The 11,356-nt window shown below is 41.9% G+C and overlaps 1 protein-coding gene across 2 annotated transcripts; it reads left to right on the forward strand.

Moving 5' to 3' along the window:
- The first annotated feature begins 2,403 nt into the window (after nucleotides 1-2,403).
- Nucleotides 2,404-11,043, forward strand: slitrk3a (SLIT and NTRK-like family, member 3a). 2 transcript variants are annotated; one of them, XM_086261094.1, is made up of 4 exons: nucleotides 2,404-3,343; nucleotides 3,649-3,710; nucleotides 3,968-4,055; nucleotides 5,924-11,043. In XM_086261094.1, exon 4 carries the CDS (start codon nucleotides 5,982-5,984, stop codon nucleotides 8,694-8,696), a length of 2,715 nt encoding a protein of 904 aa, XP_086117220.1. In that variant the 5' UTR covers nucleotides 2,404-3,343; nucleotides 3,649-3,710; nucleotides 3,968-4,055; nucleotides 5,924-5,981; the 3' UTR covers nucleotides 8,697-11,043. The 2 variants fall into 2 exon arrangements, with proteins under 2 accessions (XP_086117220.1, XP_086117221.1); XM_086261095.1 differs by lacking the exon at nucleotides 3,649-3,710.
- Nucleotides 11,044-11,356: the final 313 nt, after the last annotated feature.

Genomic DNA, 11,356 nt, shown 5'->3' on the forward strand with positions numbered 1-11,356 from the left:
ATTGGCAGCAGTTTACTACAATACTCTTTATTGTCTCTGATGATTGATGTTGTCGGTGAGGTCAGTTTATTATTCAGTGATAACCTTAATATGTTACCCGAATTCATACTCATATTTTTGCTTTCTCGATCAGCGTCCCTAGAGTGATTACATTGCTTGACAGTGCACTCACCCACTGACCTTTATAAACATTAACAGACCTACCATACCTTTCTAACTGAGAGAAAATATTTTTTTTAATAAATGGAGTTATAATACACCAAATAGATTTAATAGCAGTACACCAGGTAAAGAAACAAAAACCTCAACCAAAGCATTTTTTCTGGTAAATTTAAATCTTGTTTTCATATCTTAACTGATAGTTATGATTTAGCACTACAATACTTTTGCTTCAACATCCATAAACGTATGTCATGGTCCCCTGGTCTTCCTGTGCCAACTTTCTGTTTTCTAGTTGTTTCTCTTCCCTGTTCTTTCTCTCTATCTGTCTCCCTCCTTTCTCAGTATATGTGTACGCATGTGTGTCTGTTTCAGGGGCGAGTTTCCTCCAGGAGCACCTGCCCTCCTGATCTGTACAACTGGAGTTGTCATCAATTTTCTCACCTGCGCACAACTGTTCGTTTCCTGTCTGCTACTTGAGGCTGAAGAAATCCCTCAGTTGATGCCAGATGTTGTACTAACAGTGTTATCCCCCCAACAAACAAACAAACACACACAACCCTGACAAGGATAAGCGGAAGAGGATGGATGGATGAATGGATGGATGCTTCCAGTCTTTGGAGACTTTGAGAGATTATAGTGGAGATAAATATATGGACTTATCTGCCTGTTACCTCATTCCCCAAAACAGCTTTATGAACTTGTTTACTTCCAGTGCTCACATTAAACCTGTTGAGCATTTTTTTCATCTTAGCCTTGACATCGTGACCTCATGTCTTTGTGTTATACAGATTACATTTTTATTATTTACTGTCCTTCTTTGCCCTTCCTGTGACATGATACTTGTCAAACCCAAGCATGTCAATGTTTTGCTGTAACATTCAAAGTGGAAGCTCTAACTAGTAGTCTCATTAGCACTGATCTCCAAAGTGTATGTTAGTGCAGCTGTACTGTGAAAAACTCTGGCCATCCATGTCCAGTGAGATGAATGAAGGGTTTGTAGTGGCCTTATGTCAGTCTTTTTGACAGTAGCTGACAGTCTGAAAGGGTGAATGATGGCTACTCATGAAGAAGAATGGCAGTTTTACAGTCCACCAGATGCTCTCACTTTTTTCTATTCTCCTATCTATTTTTGTGTGTCCAATATGTGTCTGTCTATGGGTGTGCACTGCCTAAGGCTTGTGTGTATTTTATTTATCGTTATAGAATGGTGACTGGTCTGGAAAACCAAGGGAAAACACATCAGGCAAAACATTTCCATCATGTCCCACTAACACGTCTGTAACTCCAGAAGTAACTCTTGATAGATGTTTTTTTTCTTTGTTGACACCACTGTGTGTTAGTGTCAGTTATTTTAATATGACATGGCGTGAGACAGGCACTGAACTGTGCAGAAATTGGGAAACACATTTACAATATGAATAGGAAGGTTCTCTGTACTCCAAGATTCAACATTTTTTGCTATGAACATCACTATTTATTAACATTGCATATGTGCAGAAAGCATGAATGTCCCCAGAGCTCAGTTTAGCCTGGAGTAATCCACCATGACATGCGTGGTAAATCTCTACAGGATTGTCAAATGGGGAGGTTTGCTTGTCTAATACCATGACAGGACACTTTCAAAAATGACTAAAAAAATAAAAACAAAAAATACAGTTGCGCCTACACAAATAGACTTAATGATTATCAATTTTAGCTAACTTATCCTGCTTTACTCGGAGAGGTACTGAATAATTTTAATAAGACTTGCTACAGCCTTTAAAATACCTGCGCACATTTGAAGTATCCTTTCTCTAAAGTGACTTTAATGTATCATAAATATAATCAGCAGTCGTGTTATGAGAGAAGGATTCCAGCAACCCGATATCGTCGCTGATTTTAGTGACGTTTCATTGCGTAAACTTTTTTTTTTTTTGCCTTGTGCTGCAACCACAGCTACTGTAACGATAATTCAGCAGTCCGCAGCAATCATCCTCCTCCTTGCAGAGATACAAGAACTTTGCAAGTGCATCCCAGTCGTCTTCGTGAGCTGTGGCTTGGTTTGCCGCTCACAACACGGGCTTGTGTTGCCCGCTGGAGGCGAGGCGGGGGAAGGCACGCAAGTGGATGAGAAAAATGAAGCTTTCTGTGCTTCTCTGTCTCTCTCCCCCGCCTTCTGTAGATAGTCGTGGCCACCCTCTGCGTTTCCACAGCAGTGAGAGGAGGTATTGGCAGGGTGAGGGGCTGCTAACTCCACAATTTGCTCTCGCAACTAACGCCGAATAAATATGCTCAGCGAAAGAACTGAGTATCATTGTGATTATAATTAGATAAGCCTCATAAGGAGAGAGAGAGGGAGAGTCCTGACTGTCATCCACAGGTTTCGTAGTTTCACCCAGCCCGCACGGCTCTCGCTCCCAGACTCTCACTCATTTATTTATCTATTTATCCGTGACGCGCGTCCCCGCCGCGAAAGCCCGAGCGCTCCCCACTCTCTCTTCCCTTCCTCTTCTCCTCTCGGCAGCATCCAGAACCATAGAGCAGCCGTCCCCATCACTCGCTTTCCTCCCCTCCTCCTCTTTCTCTCGCCGCCAGATCGCTCTCTCTCTTTCTGCGTCTCTCACCCCCTCACCCCATCCACCTCCCCAGCTCTGTCCCTCATTCCTCTGACGCACGACAGGGAAACATACCCGAGGAAAAAAAGAAAGGGAAAGAAAAAAAGATAGCAGCTGACCCAGCCACAGTCGATATGATCCACAGATTCCTTCTACTGCTGAGCCGGAAAGAAACGCGGTCCTGAAACCGAGAGGAAAATACTTGCACCCAGCTATACCGTTGTTGAGCGCGCACCCGGGGGGCGGCTGTGGAGAAGGAGGGAGGGGGTAAAGTGGTGGAAGGGGAAGTGGACGGACACAAGCCGAGGACTTGCATTTTAAGCAAACTGCTTTGAGAGGGAAAAAATGTAGAGGAGAAAGAAGGGAAGAGAGTCAGAGTAACCGGAGAGTGAGAGTGGCAGAGATCGCATTCCTATCACGTCTTCATTTCTTCTCTCTTTTGCCTCAGCCACTGAGAGATCGAGAGAGAAGAAGAAGAAGAAGAAGAAGAGAGGGCGAGAGATAGAGAGAGAGGGAAAAGGAGAGGAGGGGAGAAGGAGATCTAACAAGATTCAAACTAGTGGTCTTTCCCCGATGCTTTGCAATTGGTGAGTGGTTATAGGCTGTTTCCATGTGCATGTGCATCATATGGGGAGCCTTACGCAGATGTGTGCATGAATGTGTGTGTGTGTGTTGCCGTGCTTATCGGTGTCTGCATAGCCACAGACTTCAAAATGGGACAACAAGCGTTCTTCATATATCGAGGATAACGGATCACCGGCATCTAGTTAACTGATCAGTGGCCGTTCGTTCTTTATTCGGAAATTTCCTGCCAATGTCACGACGAAAGCCTACTGCATTATGCTTGGCATGTATTTCAATAAGCGCTCTGCTCTCTGCTCTGTCTTGACAGCAACGGTTTCGTGTGTGTGCGCGCGCGCGCGAAGAGGGCATATTCTCTATTTTTTTTGGACTGTAAGTTGTGCAGTATAATAATTTCACCATAACTTAGTATGATTTAAATTCAAGTTTAATCCTTTTCCAGGTTGTACTGGAATTACCACGCAAGATAAGCAGTACTTTTAACTCATCCCCGGCTCATTTACATGCGCATCTCTTCCTCTTTCCATCCTCAATGCCCTCCTCTCTCTCTCTCTGTGTTTCCTCCTGTTCCTTTCTTACGCCTCGGTCACCCCCCCCCCCCCCCCAATTTCTCTTTCTCGTCCTCACAGCCGGACATCGGACGCTAAGCGGGACGCACCGGGCAACAACAGGACACACTGCAGGAGGATATGTGAAGTTGGAATCCTACTAAACTAAGTACGTATGTTAAACGATCTGATACACCCCAAGGGAATATAAAACGGCGTTTAGTATATACATATATTTTTTTTAAATTTTCTTTAAATTTTATTACTACCTTTTTGGCATCGCATCGGCGCTTTTTTGATCCCCACTACGGAAGTTGAAACGATAAATCGTGGAGGATTATGCACAGAGTTGGGAATGAAAACAGTGATTTTTTCAACGAGGGAATTGCATGAAGGATTTTTTCCCTACTTTTTTCCGTCACATCATTTTTGGGGATTACAAAACATGTTTTCCGTCTTTTTTTTCTTTCGTTTTTTTACCCTTGTCGCTGGGCTTTTGATTTCAGCACCACGGACAGCGTCTTCACTCCCACAGACAGTCGTAGGGCATCTCCCTGGATTTTTTAATGCCTTCGTTTGAACGGAGAGCGCTGTGCGTGCATGTATGAAAAGTCACAGCATTAAGACAAGACGTTCTCTGTGTGTGTGTGTGTGTGTGTGTGTGTGTGTGTGTGTGTGTGTGTGTGTGTGTGTGTGTGTGTGTGTGTGTGTGTTCGAAGGGAGAAGGATGGAGATACTTTATCCCTATTACCATAAAGATTTGGAAGAATCTTTGATAAGTTTTTTTTTTTATTATTCCTTTTAGATGACTGGCTCTATTATTTTTATATAACAAAACATTTTTTTTGTTTTGCAACTGGACATTTTACAATATATATATATATATATATATATATATATATATATATATATATATGATCTTATTAATCATATGACGGTTGGATCCACGAAGATACCGCCTTACATCTTAGCTTCTCGGAGCAGCAGATTCGGCCACTGCGTTATTTCGCTTTACTTTTTCCGATTCACATCCAGTCTTCAAATGTTTTCAGTAGCTGAAAAAAAAGTTCAATTGAGGGCATTTTAGGAAAAAAAATACAGGTTTAACTACGCTGGAATAGACACTAATGTTTCAGTTATACAGGGAATTAACCCCAGGCAAAGGGCTGTAATTTCTCGTTTTCTGCAGATCGGATTAACGAAACTATTTTACCTATTTCAACACGTTACTGACGTTTTTACATTTGACAGTGAAGCTGTAGTGGCGTTGTTTACGTATTTTTCAGGCGTATATATTTCTTCTGTCACATTTGCTTGAGTCATAATAGTGATATTTAATTGTGCTGATATTTAATTTTAAGGAGAAAAAAAATAAGAAAGCGTCACAATAATCCGTATTTAGCCCCACTGTGGATACCAAGCGGGCACCTTATCCCGTCTTCATCCAGCGTTAGACCTTCAAAGCACCTGCTCCCATTTCCACCAAGCTTTTCTGGACTCTAGTTTATTGAAAGAGGGATTGATGTCCCTGTTATGCAATAAATACTGCGAAGGGGCAACTTATACTCACCACTAACCTCACCCTGCTGTGGTTACCTTCTTTATTCAATGTGATAAAAATATCTCAGGTGATTTTCTGCGTGCTTACCAGCATATTTGCTCCATAACAAATGACTTTTTCCATCCTATTTGGTAAAGTTAACTGTCTTAATGTAGAGATTTGTTTGTGCAGCATATTAGCCCTACAAAGATGCCTCACACATATTTTTTAAATACTCTTCAATATTGCAAAATTGAAAGTAGGGTTCCATGATTTTCTAATTCATTGGTATTATTTTCAAGATTTGCCTTGCATTCTACTGAAACTAATGTGACCTCCTCTTCTCTCCTCTCTTCTCTCTATCCCATCTGCCTGTCTTTTTTGACACAAACATTTCTTGGTTGAGGGCATGCGTGTACCTGTATGTGTAATTACGACACCCGCTTCCCTCCCCCACCCCCGCCCTTCCTCCGCTCCTTCTCTGTTTTCTGTTGCAGTGTTGTGAAGTGGCTCTGTCCCTGGAGCCAAGACTTCATCCCTTTGGTGTCAGCAAGGATGCTGTGGGTTACCTTGCTGAGCACCATAGCCTTAGGATGGACCACGCCGATCCCACTACTGGAGGACTCGGAGGAGATCGACGAGCCCTGCTTCGAGCCCTGCTACTGTGAGGTCAAAGAGGGCATCTTCCACGTCCACTGTGACAATAAAGGATTTACAAATATCAGCCAGATCTCCCAGATATGGAGCCGGCCCTTCAAGCTCAACCTGCAGAGAAACTCCATGAGGAAGCTTTACTTTAACAGCTTCCTCCACCTTAACAATGCCATATCCATTAATCTGGGCAACAACGCCTTGCAAGATATTCACGCCGGAGCGTTCAGTGGCTTAGGAATACTCAAACGGCTGTTCCTGCATGAAAACAAACTAGAAGTTTTCCGGAATGACACTTTCCTGGGCTTGGATAGTTTAGAGTATCTCCAGGCAGATTACAATGTTATCAAAAGGATTGAAAGTGGTGCATTCAGACACCTTCACAAATTGAGAGTACTTATATTAAATGACAATCTGATTCCTGTGCTCCCAAATTATCTTTTTAGGTCTGTGTCACTCACACATCTGGACTTGAGAGGAAACAGACTAAAGACATTGCCATACAAGGGCACACTGGAGTATATTGGGAGGAGCTTAATGGAAATCCAGCTAGAGGAGAACCCCTGGAACTGTGTCTGTGAAATTGTCCAGTTAAAAACATGGCTGGAGAGAATTCCCTACACAGCTTTAGTGGGTGAAATCACATGTGAATATCCTTTCCACTTACATGGGAAAGACTTAAGGGAAATCAAACGCAGTGAGCTCTGTCCTTTGCTCTCGGATGCAGAGATAGAGGCCAAGCTGGGAATTCCCAGGATTCCATTCAACAATGAGAACACATGGCCTACTAAACCTTCCTCAATGCTCTCCTCCTTTCACAACACAGCCTCTTCTGTGGAATACAAGGAAAGAGTTGTAAAACCCACCAAACGACCTCGACCCACAAAGAACCCCCCAACTCCTCGTAGCATCTACCCAGGCATCAACCAGCCCCCAATTGCAGGTTATCAAACAAGGCCCCCTATTCCAATAATTTGCCCTGCTGGATGTATTTGCAATCTTCATATCAATGACCTGGGGCTAACGGTAAACTGTAAAGAGAAAAGCTTTCATAACATCTCAGAGCTTCTTCCACGGCCCCTCAATGCCAAGAAATTGTATCTCAGTGGAAACCTAATACAGAAGATCTATCGTTCTGATTTCTGGAACTTCTCAAGTTTGGATTTACTGCATTTAGGTAACAATCGGATATCTTATGTCCAGGAAGGCGCCTTTATCAACCTACCGAACTTGAAAAGTTTATATTTGAATGGGAATGACATTGAGAGACTCACCCCTGGGATGTTTCGGGGGCTTCATATGTTGAGTTATCTTTACTTTGAGTATAATGTCATTCGTGAAATACAGCCTCATTCCTTTTCCCTGATGCCAAATCTCCAGCTGGTTTTTCTCAATGACAACTTGTTGCGTTCCCTCCCCACTGATGCCTTTGCTGGAACCAACCTTGCACGTCTCAACCTCCGCAACAATTACTTCCTTTCCTTGCCCGTGCATGGTGTACTGGAGCATCTGACCTCGATTGTCCAGATTGATCTCCATCAGAACCCCTGGGACTGCTCCTGTGATATCATTCCCCTCAAACAGTGGTTGGAAAAGCTCTCCTCTGTTATTGTAGTTGGAGATGTCATCTGTAAGACACCAGAGTTTGCTTTTGGGAAGGATCTGCGTTCACTTGAGGTTGAAGTCATCTGTCCCGAGCTTAAATATTCTTCAGGCCCATCCCCAGCTCTGCCTGGTGGGAATGACTTCACCACAGGGAGCTCTGACATGGGGGTGGCAGGTGGGAGAGGTGCTGTCCCACTGTCTGTCCTCATCCTTAGCCTATTAATCCTCTTCATATCTGCTGTGTTTGTGGCCGCTGGGCTTTTTGCTTTTGTTCTTCGTCGCCGGAAAAAGTTGCCCTTCCGGAAACGTTCTGAGGTAGATCTGACAGGGATCCAAATGCAATGCAGAATTTTTGAGGACCCACCAAGGCAAAGCAGTTCCGGGAACACTGGCACACCAGAGAAACCTACGCAGAGTATGCACACACACACCCATGCTAGTCACACACATGCTCATGGCCACGTCTATGATTACATCCCTCATCCTGTGACTCAGATGTGTAACAACCCCATTTATAAACCTAGAGAAGGGGAGATAGCAGAGGAGGAGAGAGCACAGTTTTCTGAGAAGAAAGACAATGGGAGCAGTAGCAACAGTAACTACAGAACCTTATTAGAGAAAGAGAGAGAGTGGACCCTGGCTGTCTCCAACTCTCAGCTCAACACCATTGTTACAGCCAACCACACCACGGCTGACATGGCAGGATTTCATGAGAATGGAGGGCTCTGCCCAACAGTGATTGACAGTCAGAGGCCCACACCTACTGTTGGTTTTGTAGACTGTTTGTATGGGACAGTACCCAAATTAAAGGACATGCATGTGGCGCATGCACACCCACCAGGCATGCAGTACCCTGATTTGCAGCAGGATGCACGGCTAAAGGAGACGTTGCTTTTCACAGCGGGAAAAGGTTGCTACCCCGACCCGTCCCAAAGTGATTACCTTGAGTTGAGGGCCAAACTTCAAACCAAGCCGGATTACCTCGAAGTCTTGGAAAAGTCTTATCGGTTTTAACATCTCTAGTCCATGGACAAAAAAAAAAAAGACACAACGTCAACTTATTCACTTTGCCACCCTCAAAACAAACTCACCCAAAATCCATGTTAAAAAAATGAAACAAAACAAGCATAAAAAAACCAACTTGAAAATGCAGCATGATATAAAATAAAATATTATATTACAGTCACAATGTTTCCCCCCCAAATCACTTTGGAGGAGAGGCCATTCTCAGATAATTCAATTAAGTGCCTTTTTTTCAGAGTAGCCAGCAATGTCAACAGCCGTTATTTTTATAATATATAAATATCTCAATAAGTCCACGAGAGAGGAAAAGAGAAACAAGAGGGGCACTGGGGAATAAAACATACAAACCATCCTACATCTGTCACTAAAATCCATTTTTATGGAATTACACGATGCTGTACCAGATTCACTGAAGACGCACGGGAGCTGGACGTCTCCCTGATTTTGGGGTTTTTCTTTCTCTCTTTTTCCCCTGACTAGGATGTACAAACACCCGGAGGCCGTGCACATTAAGTTTGTAGGAAATGATCAAAAGAGAGAAAAAAAGAATATATATACATATATATATTAAAATGAACTGCAGTTTGCTGCATGCACTTGCTTCGGTGCAGGAAGTGAGAGGATTTTCTCAGAACTATCCAATGACATTATGAACAGAGATACTGCAACGCATTTACAGTTCAGTGTTCTATTTAATTTTTATATCTTATTAATATGGTTATTACTATTAATGAGGACTTCTGTCTATATCAGGGTGCTTCTCGTAAAAAGGATGCGCCGACGCACGGATGGCAAAAACATTTGTGAATATTACTATAAGACAATGCCGAAGGTTTTCTGGATATTTCCACACACTTTGTTAAGACCCAACCCTTCTCCCCCTTCTCCCCAACCCCCCACCCCACCCCTCCATTACTTCTGGATTCCCCATCGCCACCCACTAACGGCTTTGTAGGAGGCACTTTTAATGTTTTCTCTCTCACAAAGATTTGAAGAAAAATGTGCATATATTTATTCTGTAATTTCAGTGAAGAATTTAATTGTAAAGGTAATGTTAAATCAGTGTATAGTGATTATGCGTCTGGTATAGCCTTCTTAATAAAAACAAACTCTTCAATCAAATGATGAAAGGCTGAATTGGGCAGGGACGTGTGTGTGGAGCACTACTGACAGGGACTATATTGGGTGTCCTGTTACAAAAAGGCATGATGAAGCTCTGGTCAGCCATCATGAGAAAATGCTGCTAGAGTCAGAATAACAGTGTGCTAGACAAGAATGTAGCGGGAAAAAACATTTAAACTAAGTTCAGCTTAGTGATATTTTTCAGATTAGTACTAAATTTATATACGTTTTAAGTTAAGTGTTGGTAAGATAACCAGATTTATTTATTTTTCCTAAAAATTTTTATGTCTATTCATAGTATTCCCTATGGTCTTTACCTGCTGAATGTCTTAGTGTACCGTTTTTTTCACCTCTACATTGCTGGTCTCAGTTGGATAATACCTGGAGCAAAAATCAAGTGCAATGCCACAACACGTCACGTGAATGCTGCGGGGTTTGAAGTGGATATAGCAGTTGATACCAAATCAGTGAGGCATGCTGCGATTGTCATTATCTAAACGGGTATTGCTGATGTAGGCTCTAATAAAGAGTAATTGAGAGGGTGAATGAAAACGTGATTGGAAGATGCTCTTTGAATTTGCACATCTAATTTCTGTGACTCCCTCCACAGTAGCAGTGTGGATTCGCTCCACTGGAGGGCGATAAAAAGGTGTTCAGATTCAGTTGGGCATTTATTAGATTTGATGCAGTTATGAGGTGATGCACAAATTGTTCATCCTAAAAGGTCATACAATCATCATATTCAGATGAATGGTCATATGAATTATTTTTAAAGTATATATATATATATAAAACAAAGAAATGTGAATAAAATGCAGTGACATAAATTTGATTAACTTCAGTTTCATAACCGCTTAATTTTTTTCACATTTGTTGCCCTTTTGCTCCACAAACATGTGCATGTGTGTGCACATGCACATGCACATATACATATATATTTATTTGTTGTTGACAACTAATAAATGGTTTAAGGTAAATTAACCTCCATTATTCTGCTCCACAGGACTCAACGTTTGATTAATTTAATGTTTTGTAATAATTCAAATGTCCATGTTTAAGCCTCATTCATTTCTGGGCCCATGGCAGACAAAAAAGAAAAATTAAGAAATATATGGTTGAACCTGCTACATTTGGGTGAAGATGCTATAGAACAGATGCTGTCATAGGATCTTGTGAAATTCTAATTATTAAAAGAAGAAGTTCTGTGTTTTTGATACATTTGTGATCATCTATGGAAGGAAGCCGTGTTTACATTGTTTTGAAAATGGGGATGATATGTACTGGGTTTTGTAGGAATGGTGAGAGTTGGTTCATATGTGTCAGCCTACATTAAGTGAAAGAAAAGTAGCACACCTGATATTTTCCTGTTAAATTAGAATGCCCTTAGCTAGTCAAACAGTCATCTCCAATATCAGTGATCTGGTCTATAAACTCGCATAGTATGTAATATTTTATATTGTGTTGTATTCATTGTTTATTTTCAAATAATTATTGCTCAAATGTGTAGAAGCCACACTCACATAAAGCCT

Source organism: Aulonocara sp. 'chitande type north' Nkhata Bay, linkage group LG14, assembly GCF_057382095.1.
Source record: "Aulonocara sp. 'chitande type north' Nkhata Bay isolate Kocher_YH1m ecotype deep benthic linkage group LG14, A_spYH_male_GT1.1, whole genome shotgun sequence".
Lineage (NCBI taxonomy): Eukaryota > Metazoa > Chordata > Actinopteri > Cichliformes > Cichlidae > Aulonocara > Aulonocara sp. 'chitande type north' Nkhata Bay.

Excerpts from the sequence above, each read along its gene's own strand:
- slitrk3a (XM_086261094.1), top strand. The coding sequence starts at position 5,982 with ATGCTGTGGGTTACCTTGCTGAGCACCATAGCCTTAGGATGGACCACG.